The sequence below is a fragment of the Tauraco erythrolophus genome, chromosome 16 (genome assembly GCF_009769465.1).
Source record: "Tauraco erythrolophus isolate bTauEry1 chromosome 16, bTauEry1.pri, whole genome shotgun sequence".
NCBI classification, from domain to species: Eukaryota; Metazoa; Chordata; class Aves; order Musophagiformes; family Musophagidae; genus Tauraco; species Tauraco erythrolophus.
Window position 1 is genome coordinate 10354124 of NC_141480.1, and position 15807 is coordinate 10369930.

The 15807-nt window shown below is 43.4% G+C and overlaps 1 protein-coding gene across 1 annotated transcript; it reads left to right on the forward strand.

The window, feature by feature from the left end:
* The first annotated feature begins 323 nt into the window (after window positions 1-323).
* Window positions 324-1679, forward strand: DRD1 (dopamine receptor D1). Its single transcript, XM_009989408.2, has one exon. It carries the CDS (start codon window positions 324-326, stop codon window positions 1677-1679), a length of 1356 nt encoding a protein of 451 aa, XP_009987710.1.
* Window positions 1680-15807: the final 14128 nt, after the last annotated feature.

Genomic DNA, 15807 nt, shown 5'->3' on the forward strand with positions numbered 1-15807 from the left:
AGAACATCTGCAGGTGAGCTGTCAGAATTAGGCTACTTCATGCTGGGATCGTGCAGTGTGTTTCTGAAGGGATTGCTTAAAAAAACAGTCTGCGGAGTGGACTGTATTTGTGCATTTTCGGGTCCTGCTCATAGAGCTTTCAGTGTTGTTCGGGGAGATTCAAAGTGAGTGAAATCTGTCCGGGGGCGAAGGGACGGTAAGAAAGGACCTTTGGTCTGTTTGGTGATGAGTAATTAATGGACGTCTGATGTCTCTGATGTCTGCAAGGAAAGAAGCTGATGTCGTCATGAAAATCATCATATGATTTTCCCTCAGGAGAAACTATGACTTGGAACGACACCACTATGGACGGGGAAGGGTTGCTGGTGGAAAGGGACTCTTCCTTTCGGATCCTCACGGGCTGCTTCCTCTCGCTGCTGATCCTCTCCACGCTTCTGGGAAACATGCTGGTCTGTGCAGCTGTCATTAGGTTTCGCCACCTCAGGTCCAAGGTGACCAACATCTTTGTCATCTCCTTGGCCGTGTCAGATCTCTTGGTGGCAGTTTTGGTCATGCCTTGGAAAGCTGTGGCTGAGATTGCTGGTTTCTGGCCTTTTGGTTCATTTTGCAACATCTGGGTGGCCTTCGATATTATGTGCTCAACAGCCTCCATCTTAAACCTCTGTGTCATTAGTGTGGACAGATACTGGGCCATCTCTAGCCCATTTAGGTACGAGAGGAAAATGACCCCCAAGGCAGCCTTCATCATGATCAGCGTGGCGTGGACTTTGTCCGTGTTGATTTCCTTCATCCCTGTGCAGCTGAACTGGCACAAGGCTACAACCACAAGCTTTTTGGACCTAAATGCCAGCTTACAAGGTATAAGCATGGACAACTGTGATTCCAGCCTAAACAGGATGTATGCCATCTCCTCTTCTCTAATTAGCTTCTATATACCTGTGGCTATCATGATAGTAACTTATACGAGGATATACCGGATTGCTCAGAAGCAAATACGACGCATCTCAGCTTTGGAGAGAGCAGCAGTCCATGCCAAGAACTGCCAGAACACGAGTGGCAACAGAAGCAGTATGGACTGCCAGCAACCAGAGAGCAACTTCAAAATGTCCTTCAAGAGGGAAACGAAGGTTTTAAAGACTTTGTCGGTGATCATGGGGGTGTTTGTGTGCTGCTGGTTGCCATTTTTTGTATTGAACTGCATGATTCCCTTCTGTGAGCCTATTGAACCGTCCAAGGGAGCAGAAGCTTTTTGCATTAATTCTACCACCTTTGATGTTTTTATGTGGTTTGGATGGGCTAATTCTTCCCTCAACCCCATCATTTATGCCTTCAATGCCGATTTCCGCAAGGCGTTTTCGACTCTGCTAGGATGCTACAGGCTCTGCCCGATGTCCAGCAACGCTATAGAGACTGTTAGTATTAACAATAACGGAGCAGTTGTTTTTTCGAGCCAACACGAGCCCAAAGGGTCCAGCCCCAAAGAGTCTAATCTGGTTTATCTGATTCCACATGCAATTATCTGTCCGGAAGAAGAACCTCTCAAAAAGGAAGAAGAGGGTGAACTATCTAAGACCTTGGAGAAAATGTCTCCAGCACTGTCGGGTATCTTGGATTATGAAGCTGATGTTTCTTTGGAAAAGATCAATCCCATTACACCAAATGGGCAGCATAAAACCTGAACAGTAAGGTTTACCCAGCAAGACCTGATAGTGTATATTGTAATAATCTTTTTTTTAAAAAAAGAAGAAATACAAGATTTTTTTGGTAAGAAACTAAGCTCTAGGGAGAAATAAATGTTTAAAACAAGCCCAGAATTAATTTTCCTGGCATTCAAAACAAATTTAACGTTTAAAACAATAAACAGGAAAAGATACTGAAAATTGGTTAAAAATGATCTTAAACTGTACTGTTCATACTGAGGAAAATACACAAATTTAGATACAGTGCAGTGACAATGAAAATATTGCTTCTTCTCTACACAGAGAAACCAATTTCTATCTTAAAATGAGGCAAAAGATAAATGTTAAGTATTTAAAGATTAATGTTTACTAGAAGTTAAAAGATTGCCGTGTCTTGTGATAGTGGATGTTAACAGGTCCTAATTAAAGACTGAAGGGTTGTAAAGGTAGGTAGATGCCTTCTTAAAATTATTTCTGACAAATAATTGAGCCTTATAATGAGAATGGTTATTTTTAAAGCTTTGGGAGGTAATATATTGATACTGGTTTTATTTATTTATTGTTTTAAATTGATATTTTTCATATGTAATAACAGATCTAGCATTATTTAAGTTATTTAAGATGTCTAAATAATGGGATATTTTTGGAGTGTCATAACTACATTTCGACCAGTCAACCAGCCAGCACTTTATTACAAGCTCTGTCTGGAGAGCTGGTGAGGGGATTGAAGGAATGTTAAGAAGCTCAGCAAGAAATGAAGGAATCAACAAAACTGATGCTATGTGAAGTTTGTTTTCTTGTGGGCTTTTTTTTTTTTTAAACTGGGATTTCTTTCAAAAGATAGGACCAGCGTTGACTGAGTTGTGAATTCTCTTCCCTTCTAGAAATAAAAGAAATTGCTGCTATTTATTTTTAAAAAGTTTCATGTTACAAAGACTTTGCTAGAATGTCAAGTTTGTGGATCTGTAAATACCTTAAATATGACCACAACCTTAAGAAGAATCCAATTTGAGAAGAAAAGCTTCTTAGATAACAATACTTAGTATAGAATGTTTTGTATTTATGTAAGATAAACAGCTTTCTCAGACTTTTCTTATTTCAAGTCTTGGATATCTTTTCTGAACAAACACAATTGGTTATAATGGTAGTAAACATACCAAACCTCGTTATCGTCTCTATTATTGCAGTACCACCAGGATCATGCTGTCTGTCTGCTACTGTATCACGGTCAGAATTAAAAAGTAAGGTAAATAGTGCTTTACTTTGGGAACTAGGAGGACATTACATTTCAGTAATTTCCATGTCGATAGTCCATTCAATAAGGAATAGTGCCTCATTACCACTTTGGATTAAGACATTTCTAAATATGGATGGATCTGCAGCCTCCACCTCAAAAACTTCCTGTGAGCTCCAAAAAAGTTGCCAATGTTTGTTTCAAAAAACTGCTACTTTTCCGTTGTCCTTCCCTGCTGCTTTCCCTTTGCAATGCCAAAAGCAATCAGTGAACGTTAGCAACGGGAACACTGGGTGTTAATATTCAGCAGCATTCAGAGAAAGCTATTTGTTTTCTGAATAGGAGAAAATACCCTTTGGAGCAACTTTTTCATAACATATATCAAAAAAATGTGTTGTCAGGAAAAGAGTACTGAGAAGAAAAAAAAATTTAAAGCCTAATGAACTATATACATCCTGCATCAGGTCTGTGTATTTATGTATTGTGAATGTTTTCATAATTTTATTGCCTGTATGCTGCTTTCATACTTATAATAAAATTATTTTGTGAACAGAAGGTCAAATAAAACAATCTACATTGCATTTATTAAATACATGCTGTTTTTTGGCAGTGGTATCGATCGTGTTAAAGGCAAGGACAGTTCCTCTTTTTCCATTTGCCCTTATTTGGGATCGAACCCCTGAGGCAGATGGGAATTTTTATTAGAAGCAGGAGAAAGTCCTCTCTACTGAGAGACCTCTGAGCCCTTGCTCCAAACTAGGATTCGAAAATGCAGTTTGGAAGCAACCCTGTTCTGCTTTAATGTGACTAGTTAAAATGTGTAAAACTTGACCTACTGATGATTGTTATTATTTCAGTGATTTTTTTTTGCCTTGGTGTAACAGGGTAGTGAACCTGTTTATGGCAGGCTTTTATTGTTGCATTTTTTTTCTTCTTTATTTTTTTTTCCCAAGCTGTGCAGTGCTTTCCAAAGCTTGATACAGCCTCACTGCTGTGGTATCTGTTTTTTGGAACAAAATGAATTGTTTCAGCAGTGAGGCGACGGTGGGTGCAGCTGAGGTACAGCCACGTCCCTCTGCTCGTGGCAGCCCTCTGCTCTGTTTTTGCCTCTGTCAGCAGATTCATTTTGAAATGAAGAAAGAAATGAACAAACGTGGTGGCTTCTGTCTCAACTGTTACCAGCGTGACCTGTTCAGCAGTTGGGATCGAAGCTGGTGCTGGAGCTGTGGTGATGTCCGGTTCCCCCTCTGTTAGTGCTGACTGCCCTTGGCTGGGGAACGCAGCGGGTCTGCGGGCAGGCAGGGAGTCGTGGCTGCTTCCTGGCTTTCTTAGCTCCTTGGGTAAAATTTCCTTGCATAGTGCTAATGCCTGATTTTTATTTTTATTTTCTGTACCTTTGAGGAACGATTTTACTTCTTAAAAAGTAAGCGGGCCAAAGACGAAGGTCTGTGATTGCTTACTCAAATACATCTGCCTTCAAGGGCTTTTATTCTCAAACCTCTCAGCAGTCTGGTATGATAGCAAAATACAAAATACGATCTAAAGAGGTAATGTAAAGCCAGTTTTATACTAGTCTGTATGATGACGATTTGTATTCCAAAACGAATGGTTGCTCTAGAGTGACCGGGAGCCGTCCCAGGACCTCCCTCCTTGCAGAAAGACCTGAGTTTCAGAGGGGCTCTGTGGGTCGGTGAAGTGCTACGGGCTACTGCTGCTGGATGCTTCCCTTCGGTGTGACAGTCACCCTGCCAAAGGCAGGGCAGAGGAGACACTTTGATGAGTTTATTTTCCTGTTTTCTCTCTCATTGTATTTAAACTAATTTTTGCTTCTGCCTCCTTTCCCTTACATACATTTTAGAATACCACAAATTCACCTTGATCCTCATTTACTGACGTACCCCATTTACCCTTTCCTTTTCCAGCCTTCCCAACGCATGTTTCTTTATCTGTCCTCTCTGCCTTTCCTCCCATCGCTGCCAGAGCCGTTCTGTCACCCCATTTGGATTCACTTGCCCCAGTAATCCTTTGTTTGGGAGAAAGTCCATATGAAACTCCTGCCCCCTCAGCACAGCTGAGAGTCCCCTTCCCACAGCCTGCACCCAGAAATTTCTCTCTTACCTGTTGCAGAGCCCGGAGACCAGTGTCAGGGGTGACTAGAAGGGACAGCAGCACGTATCTGCTAACTGCAACTCTGTTTTCGTGCTGAATTAATTGCCTAGAAGCTGTATTACCTGTTCTGCGCCTGCTCCCCAGCTGCTTGAAACTGGTGGTCTGCTGAAACTACTGGTTACACCAATGTCAGGGTGCACCCTAAGGGCTGGACACCTGCCAGACCCACGCTGATAGCAGGGAGTTAACTAGTGAGGTTTGACTGGAGTAACCCTGCGAGTAACCTGCGAGGAGTGCTTAATGCTCCGTGTCAGCGGGCAGCAGCAGCCTCCTTGTTGTTTCGGAGGATGAGAGCAGCAGAAGTCCATTCGCAGTAAGGTCACGTTTCAGATAACAGCCACTTTGGTGAAACACTTCCCCAGGAATGTTGTTCTTGCTGTGTGTTGCTGTACATGGCAGGACAGAGGCAGAGCCACTGAGAAGCAGCCGGACACCAGGACACTGGAACATCACTGCTCCCACCAAGATGGCCACCTCATCTACCCTGTGTGTATCATCAGGCCCTTTTCTTCCCCTTTGCTCCCCACAACAGTGTTTTCCACCGCAGAGCGAGCCTTGCAGTGTGCCTTTCCACAGTGCCTGCAAATAACCTGTGTAACCTTTTTCCGGCGTTGCTTCCTCGTGACTGAAGGTATTTTTCTGTTTGTGGATGGAAGAGGTTAATAATTCACCTGATGGCCTTGATGAAGGAGCTGTTTGCAATGAATAAGCCATAATCACTCAATGAAATCTGAATACATTTCCCCCTTCCCTCGGTAATCATTTTATGCTGATTTGGGTCTCTAACTTAGCAAAGCGTACGAAAGATAGAGGATGAAAGAGGAAATGCCGTCGCTGATGTACTGTTTCAATTACACAGTTATTGGGAGCCAGTCCTGGATTTTTTCAAATCAATAGAAATCTGAAAAAACTGCTTTGATTAGTGTCTTGAGAGACAGATTATTCCAGTAAACGTTTTGGGTTTTTTATGTAACAATAGTAGAGTATGCTCCTAGCGATACCACTCATGTGACCGTGCAATGAATGTACCTTAAAGAATAAGGATAACAGAAGTATCTGTTTCTTAACTTTTAAAAGATCGGAACACGTAACGTAAAATGTTCTGGCACTGTTCTGTCGCAGTAGAGTTGGGCTGAAGGGAGCGTTGGGCTCCAGCCATGAGCCTTGGCTCAGGTCAGTGTTGATCCCCTCCTTGCAGACAGGTCTGTGCTGTCCGGCTCCTGGAGCCCCACGGGTGGTGCTGGGTTTGCACAGTGATGCTCCTTCCCCACCCAGGATCTCAAAGCTGGGGATGTGTTTGTGAGCGCCAGCCTTCCCAGACGGATCTGCAGAGCTCTGTGCTGCCGGCCCTGCTGCCTCCCTGGCCAGGCACAGCTCTTTCCAAAGCAACGCTGGAAGCTTGTTTCTATGAATGTAGTTTTGAGGCTGGACGTCTAAATCGAGTATACAATGTCTATTTTCGTGTTGGTTGTCTTTACAGTCATGGTTGGAATGAAATGGTGATTTTCTGCCACACCTGTTTTTATTCTATTTCTAGGAAAAAAACTGAGCAATGATGCAGGAGAAGGCTGCTGGCCCAGCTGTGCTGATGGGCATTGCTTTTTTATTTCGATTGCATTTCCCTTTTGGTCCTGCCAAGCTGTTCCTCTTCCTTTCCAGGAGGGACATTTCCATCAGTTCTTTGGGAAGTTTTCCCAGAGTCCATGTGGGCAGCGGTGGTGGATGGTGCTGATGCAAAGGCTGCTGCTACTGGTCACGTGGAGCTGCAACAACAGACCTGGGCTCCAGGTTACACACCGAGTAACGTCAGTGACGTCAACAGCACTGCTCAGTTCTGTCCCTCTGAATGGGGTTCATTTCGCCCAGGAAGGCAACGTGGGGATCAAAGAGATACCCTGGGCCTCATTCGTCATCGCCCCGTGGACCTGGTGAGATGGATGATTTGGTGTAAAAGCAACAAAAAGAGCAAGTGGCAAAGGGGCTCCAGGGTCGGCTGCAGGGGAGCAGCGCTGGGGATGGTGGCATCAGGGAAACCCTGTGCCCAGGCTCCTTGCTGCGATCCCGGGCAGCCGGAGGAGACGGATGAAGGAAGAGCTCAGGTCCAGCCCTGCCCTGGCCACACCTGAGGACCAAGCTCATTTTGGTCCAGCCAAGAGCACTCGGTACTGCCAGGAGATGCTTAGCAGAGGAGAGGTCTGGCTTCGGGCGATGATTTGACTCAAAAAGAAGTGAAATTTTCAATCAAGTCTGTAGTTGGGGATTGGTACAGCTCGCTCAAACTTTGCTTTGCTCCAGATAACTCATACATTTGTTTTTCTTGGCTCTCCTATATTTGCCATGTCAGTAGCTCCCCTTTAAATCAATTGGATTTTTTCCTGTTTGAGTAGTTTCCATGCAACAAAACCGAAACTGTTTGTAGGATATTTTGAATAACAAAAAATATAGAACTAGAGTTGTTTGAAAATATCGTTAGAGGATGTTTCGACGTTTTCAAAATTAATTTCTTTAATTTTTAATTTAATTAAGTTTTCAGTTTGCAGTGTTAGTTTTTTAAAACTCAGATCTCTGATTTGAAAATATTGGCAAATAAGTTAAATATTAAAAACAAAATGAAGTAGTTTAATATGATTTGTACTAATTAGATTGTTCAAAACTTTTTCCTGCTCCCATCCCTTGATTTTCAGCTCATTAAATTCCTATTAGTTTCACATTTTCTTAACACAAGGAAACATTTAGGAATCTTGAAAGAAGACACTGTGATATTTACTTCCCAGATTCTCCTTCCACTGATTTGAGCAGAGAAGTCAAACATTTCACTGAACTAAACTGCTGTTGCAAAGTTTCTCTTAATTCAGAGTGAGAGAATTATGGATTCAGACACTCAGACATTTTCCTCAGTTTGTTTTTATTTTATTTCATTTCTCTGTCAGTAAAGGAGTTTCTGATGGCACTGCTTTTCCTAATCATTTCGATGCCATTCTATGTCATTACCAATGATTTTGCTTTCGTATGCACGTACGTACACGTATGCAACATACGTTGTTCTCAATTAGTGGGTTCACGGAGCGTGTGGAAGTAACGAGAGGTGAACTGGCTTAAATGAAAATATTTCTTTGCTACAGAAGCAGACCACAGAAGATGAACCAGGCCTGTATTGCCTGATTTAAGAGGATAAACCTGTCAGGACCGACCCCGGGCTCAGGAGCGTGTTTCACCAGCAATGTGCTGGAAAGGGGCTGAGGCAGCCGGTGGCCGGGGAAGCGCGGTTAGTTACAGCCGGCTGCGCGCTGCCTGTGCGGGAGCACATGGGTGCCTGAGACACCAAATGTGCAGAAAATTGTAAAAACATGCACCTTGAAATTGCTTTGTAGAAGGTGTTTTAAATAATTAAAGAAAAAGTCTTAAGGATGCCGTTGTGCGCTTTTCAACTTTCTGACTTTCTAACGCTTTTGTAACTCTTTCCGTGACGATTTCAAAGTTGTAAATTGTACCATCCAATTTCGTTCTCTTCGCTCTTCTGTGGTTGTGTTAGACTTTGATAGTGGTTTGTGTTCTCAGCCGAACAGGCTCTGCTCCAGGAGCTCCTCCAGCCTCCTGATGCCTGCTGAGAACCTGGATCCCACCAGGTCCGTTGGGATGTGGGACAACAGTGAAAGGAGCCCTGGGAAACGGCTGCTTTTGAACAATAGGAAATTATTTTTGAGAAAAAAAAAATCGCTTTTCAAGTTAGTATCTATTTTGTAGGTCTTAAAATGAATCAATTTTCATATTTTTCCTGATTTATTTGCAAACGGTTTGAATTAGTTTTCTCAAAAACAAGACAAAAAACCCCCAGTATTTTCTAAGTGAGAAAGATTTTAACATTACAATAGTTAACATTCAGAAACATTTGAATTAAATATCATTACAATCCTTATGAAATAGAACATTTTCAATGCTTTTTTTTTGTGTGTGTGTAACGTTCTTCAAAATAAAGGGACAATTTCTGATGAGAACGATTTAATGCAGAAACTTCCAGTCATATTTCTTCTTGCTTGAGAGGATAAAATGTACCGATAGGTAGCTTTTCTACTATGCATGTAGCACTAGTAGAAGCATGTCCCAGCAGCGTAAGCAGTCACATGTAGACATTTAGTAATTCCATTTGTGCTGTTTAGTCTCCCTTGTTGTACAATATTGATTATATTAAAAAAATAGTTAATTATGTATGGGAAGGTAACTTCTATTGTACTAAGTTTCATTAATTGCCCTTTTGCTGGAAGTCTCAACAGACCCCCTGAGGATGGAGTCCTGCCCAGGACTTAGAAGGGCTTTTATGTCTCCAAATGGCATTTTTGTACCCAGGCTACAGCACATTAATTCCTGCCCTCTGTGTCCATCTTGCTGCCTTTCAGCAGGAGCAAATTCCTTCTTCCTCCTTCCCTGTCTTTCATGCATGTTCTCTTCCCTTCTGCCCCTTTTTCCCTTACTTGTGAGGATAAAGTAAATTGTAGGAATGTGATTTGAACTGATACAGCCAACACTTTTTTACTATAACAGCACAAGATCTTGTTTCTAACTCAGCCTGTCCCAGTGTGAAGACAGCCCTGGGCTAAGCTTCACACCCATCCTTTTCGCATCCCCTGCACGCACACGCGTACACGGATGTAACGTCCCGGGAGCTTGTTTGTTGGTGCCTCCCTGCTCACAGCCCTCAGGGGAGCGATGCACATTTTGAAGTGGGATGGGCAGAGTCCCAGACAGGGTATTGACTGAGACGTTTTTCAAGAAAAGGCTAAAAAAGTCGATGAGCATACCCTTTTCGCAGTGACAGTATACTTAACCCCTGAAATAACGCTTCTCAAGTACTGCTGAGCATCTGCCCTTCCCAGATCAAAAAATACTTTCAGCAGTTGATTTTATTTTGCAGTATTTACTCAGCTCTAACGCACAAGCACACATACCTCCTGCGTGTAATTTAAATAAAGCCCTGGCTGCACAACGAAAGCAAATACAACATAAAGTATAGTCACCAACCCTGACACCGAGGGAAAAACACCCCATCAGCGAAGGGCTGGATTCCCACCCCCTTGACACGGATGTAAACCAGGGCAACCTCGCCGACACCGTGCTGCCCTGGCGCGGTGTGAACACAGAGTCACACCGAGGTCTCACCCAGCGACGGTGCTGCGGTCGGGTCTGCAGCACACATGCGTTTCCTCCCCGAAAACAGCGCAATAAAAGAAACACTCCGCATGCCATGGGCTGCAATCAATGGAGCGTTCAATATTTCAGTCACTTTCTTTTTCAAAACGACTGGTGATTTCTCTCCACCTCCCTTTGCTGGCTGTGCTCAAAATTAAATGTAGGAAAGAGTCACCAGGAAAAGGCTCTGGGGTTTAAAGTGCAGCCAAACTGCTGGAGAGAGGGATGTGTGAGGTGGGATGGCTGAGGAGAAAATGCACTTTTCATTAAAATGGAAGGGCTTCTGTGTTATTTATTTTATTTTATTTTATTTTATTTTATTTTATTTTATTTTATTTTATTTTATTTTATTTTATTATTTTATTTCACAGCTTCCCCTTGCTCACGGCTGATAGATAATCATTCCTGAGCGCTACTTTCCCGTGTGCTTCATGTAGCCTTTTAAAACTATTAACACCTGTAGATAACGAAGGCACCAGCTCGCTCACTAAATTCTGCCCCAGGTGCTCGAGAAACAGTGGTCCCGCGGTGCTTCCCATCAGCGGAGCTCAAGAGCAGCTTTCCATCCTCAGCGAGAAACCATCCCTGCGACCGCTGCTGCTGACTTTAATGGGACTGCCCAGTCCAGTGAGTGCTTCTCTGGTGGACAGAGACAGCCTGGGCTGGCCAGGGGTGGATTTGCTTTAGAAAAACTCAGTGATTTCAGGAGACGAGTGTTCCTGATCCAGCCCCACGCACTCCCTGCACGCGGAGCCCTTGGGATGCTCAGCCAGTGCTGCCCAAGCGCTGTGTCCTCTGCTTGGCTGGTGGTGGGGGCACCCACAGTCCCAGCTCCCCAAAGGCTGCCCACATTGCCCCTGTGTTACCTCCCTGCCTGCAGCTCAGGAGCTACAGCAGGAGCCGATGCTGGAATTTCAGTGGGAACCTTGATTTTCTTCATTCTGCAGCAAAAATGAGGCCACCAATGCTGCCAAGAGGCACATTTTTTTGGTCTGATACACAGAGAATGCATTTTTAATGCTCTAAGTGCTGTTCTCTACCACTGGACTGCCATGCGATGCATAATTGCAGTCAGAGCCTTGCAGTAAAACGTTTTCTTCCAAGGAAGATAGAGAAAAATATAACAAATAATATTTTTTTCATTAAAATGGAAAAATGTTACTTTTAATTGACCGGTCTCTGACCTTTCTCAGATCTCAGCTCTCAAGTGGTAATTCTGCCTTGTGAGGCTAGAACTGGAGAAAAAACAATTTTCTAGTCAAAACCAACGTTTACCACTGCAGGAAAAGTTGTGTGTCTAGACATGGGCACCAACCTTCCATTAAAGTTGAGAAACATTTAGTGTGATTGTTTTTTTCTTTCATCCTGGTCATGCTGTGGACTGCTCCCTAATTGAGGAAAAGATTTGGGATAAAATGTATAGGCTTGATGAATCCGAATTCTGAGCTGGGCAGAACAGATTTAATGCTGAAAGCCACCCCTCAAAAAAATCCCAAACATCTTCCCCACCAACGCAGAACTTGCTTTCAGGTGGAAACAACCATATTTGATTCTTGGACATCTGTGATTCCTTTCAGTCATCCTTATGAAAATGAAGATAATAATTGGGAAAGAGAATTAAAGATAATTTTCCTGCATGAACATCCACTATGGTCTAGATGGGAGAGAAATTCTTGCCTTGGGTTCCCCCCAAAAATAAACCTTTCTGGGGCACAGACAGTTGCCAACTCTTATGCAGAGTCGTTGGGAAGTGCGTGGAGCCTTGCACTGATATTTGCTTTCTCCGCATGAACTGGGAACTGGGATCAAAGATGTTGGGTGCTTGCACGAGAAAGGAGAGCAAAAACTTGGAGGTGGTTTCAGGTCCTGGTTCACAGCTCTCGACGCAACCTCCTGCTTCTCACTCCATCTGTGTCGCAGTTTCTCACCGAGTCACCATTGTCAGAAGGTTTTCCCATCCCAGAGATTTTCTGATTGCAAAAGTGACCTGGTCAACACCTGGGAAGAAGAGTCAGTGCAAGGAATTAATGAGACACCTGAAATATAGTCACATAAAATTATGATGTTTATTGGAAAACAAGGAGTTAAACAAAATACAAGTGATAAAGTGTTTTCTGTGTGCCTGCTGTCCTCCCCAGCCATATGCAGCAGGAGGCAGCCGGATCCGGCCGTGCCACCGTCAAGATACAGAACATTGAAGCTGTTCCCTCGCTCTTGTCTCATGACACGTGTTGGGAGCAGCTCTGCTGTGTGGGATCTGTGTGGAGAGCATCTGGTTAACTTGACTGTCTGTGTCATTTGGAACAAGATTAGAAACAATGCTCAGGCAATCCCTGCTCCGCCTGGGAGCGCTTTCTAATCAGCAAGTTTAGGGAAAGAGACAGTGCCAGATGAGCAGCTACTTAATTTCTGATGCATCCTAAAGCATGCAGAAAATGGGGTGCACGCTTACAAGAAGCTGGACAACTGATCTTTTTCTGGATTAATGTGAAAAAGATGTTTTCAGGAGGGAAATGCAGAGGTATGAATCCTCATGAGCTTTGAGGAGTTTCTGTTTCAGGTCTTCACAATCTGAGTTTATCGCTTTTTTCCATGTGGGGGCATGGTTACATATCTGCATTCATTTGAGACAGGAGGCTCTGTCTTGGAGCAATCGTACACTTGAAAATCTGCCATCAAGCAAAATGCAATTGTTTTTTGCCCTTATTTCCTGCTTAGCAGAAGAAACGTTCCCTCTCGTGGGGATGCATTAGAAGGGAAGAGACTGTACACACAGGAAAGAGATGCTGGAGTCACTCAGGGACAAATGTTCATCTATTACAGCTGAATAAATCCACAGTAATATAATTTATTCTCTGGGATTTGCATTAGACTTATCCTGGCATATATGAGATTGCAAAGTTCTGCATGCACGCTTCCCCCGTTGATTAGCACAATGCAATTCGGATGAAATTCCAGAACACCTTAAGACTATCTGATGTTTCCTCAGAAGACCCTTTTTTCAGTCGCATATCTCTTTGCTGAACCTCAACCATTTGGATAGAGATTTTTCTGTGCTGGATATGTGCCTCAGGCAAATCTACAAACTTTTAAAGTGTCAGTCACAACAGAGAAGTCAATGCAGCGTAAGAGAACAGGAGAAAAAGAAAGTTGCATTTCCCACGTGAAAATTTATGGCTGTTGTGAGGAGAAGCTCAAAGGCTGCTGTGCTTTGGAGTGAGGACATGCCGTTCTGCAGGTGGCTGGTGCTGATGGTGCCTTCTGTTGGATTTTGCTATTCCAGCAAGGAAAAATGCACCCAAATTTCAGCAATTTAGGTGTTTCTGCAATCACCTCATTTTGTGTGTGCTTGGGAGTGTGTTGAGCTCCCCTGATGAATGCATTCCCACCGAGCGTTCTCCTTCTGGAACTGAGGTCACCTCCACTGAGCTTTTGAGCATGGCCTAAGACAAGATATGCAGAGACAGAGGAGGATTTTCCCTGCTTTGACTGGGATGGTGCCACAGGTGAGAGGAGAAAACCCATTTAGATGTTCTCAGGGAGATCTGCATCTGCCTACCCAGCACATTTCAGTTTAAACATGAGAGAGATGAAAACTGCTGTTCTTGCAGCAGAATCCCCCTATTGCACGAGTAGTTTAACAGAAAGGAGCTGAGGCGTTTTTCAGTTGTTATTAGAAAAGGTGGAAGAACAGGGCTGAGAAGGTTCCCTGCCCAGAGAAGGCTGTCCGGCTGGACAAGGGACCTCTTGGTGAAAGGTACAGAAAATCTACAGGCAAGTGGGGAACGGTGCTGAGGATGGGAGCTGGGAACCCAGGACCCTCTGCTCCCAGCCCCGCTGCGTTGGCTGTGAAGCTGGGTTATCCTCTCCAATATTAAGGATTTATTATTAGACAACAACAAAGTTGAAGAGGTTTCATTTGCATTTTTTTGTCCTTAATTAAAGGATACACCAGCGTCAGAAAGGGAAGATATTGCTAATTGCTCGCTTCCATGTGTGTGTTTAATTGATGGTTGTGTGCCCAGGGTGATTCTGGCATTGCCATCTGGGAAACGAAACCAGCAGAAGTCTTTCCTGTTAAAGATGACACAGCTTGAGAGGACTTAAATGACAAAACTAAAAAGGAAAATGAACAGCTGGAGCTTCCATTCACATTGAGGAAAAAGATGGGACAGAGGCACAAGGGACTCGGTGAATCTGAAAAAAGAGAGGAATAATGTCCCACTCCTAACATGCTGCCGGCAGCAAAGACCAACACCGGAGAGTCGCTGCTCCCGGCCGTGATAGCCAAACCTGACTCAAGAGGGCTTCCGTGGGCAGAAGCTGGGGGGGTGTCAGTCCCCACGAGGTGTCAGCCTGCCTTGCTGGAATTCACACTGATTTGTCTCATACTAAGAACACATCCCACTGTGTTCCCATGCAGAGTTTCTGTGGTCTGGCTGCAGGCATCGTGCACACCTGCTTTGAAGCAGGAATTGCTTGCAGCAGCTTTGCAGGATTTTTTTTTTTTTTTCAAAATATTGTACATTTAAAATAATTTGTGATATTAAAAAAAACCCAACTCCACTGTGTGTTCCTAGCCTCTCCGAATGGGACTTTTACTACTGAAGATCATATGAAGTGGTCTGAAATAAACCCAGGCTGTATTCCAACTCCGTATTCCAATTAGGTATGGCCTTTTTGAGGTATTAAAATGAGTGTGTGTTTGTGTGTGTGTAGAATTGTTTAAATTCATTTTTATACCTCTAGGCATCATTACTTATTTTTTCTTAGCTGACAGAAAAAATACTTGTGACCCTGTTTTCCTAATGCTCCCATCAACTTTCCAAACCCAAGCTTAAGTAAAGCAACTAAATTGCTGATACTTATCTGAGCCTAAAGAAGCAGAATCTATTACAGTTCCTGAATCACATGAATTGAGATGCAGCAGAAACATGGCAGGTCCATAATTTGGTTGTAAAACATGACATGCTCAGGCAACGAGTGTGACATCTTGCAGAATACTTACAGGATCAAAGGAAGATTTTTTATTACCAGAACTGAAAGACAAACTCAGAGTTCCTTTACGTGATTCTTTTCCGTTTCAAGTATCCAGGTCTTTAGATGGAGCTGGTAGGAAGGCAAACAGACAGGAATTGCTTAGACTGAGGATCAGAGTTTGTCTGAAAGAAACCAGAAATGGATTAAACTGCAGTTTTCATTTTCTGGAGCATCTCAGGAGGAACAGACACCTCAGCTCTTTTGTCTCTAGCTTCTGAAAGTTTTTTTTTTTTAATTTACTGATGTCCTCTCTTTCTTCCTGATCAGTTTCTCCAGTGTTTGAAACTTTCTAGAGATTGTAGAGAAAGCCTAGAGGATCTCCTCTGCTGCCACATGTCACAGGGTGACTGCACATAATAGCCAGACCACCCCATACATGATTTCTTCTTTAAATACCTAAAAGGCATCCCTTTCTGCTGGGCTCTAAGCCTCCTCTCCTGGCCCACCACTAATAAATGCTGCAACCAGCTCCCCTCTGCCTGAGTTAGTGGCTAGTGTTGA

Bases quoted from the DNA above. Each gene is read 5' to 3' on its own strand.
- DRD1 (XM_009989408.2), top strand. From the start codon at position 324: ATGACTTGGAACGACACCACTATGGACGGGGAAGGGTTGCTGGTGGAA.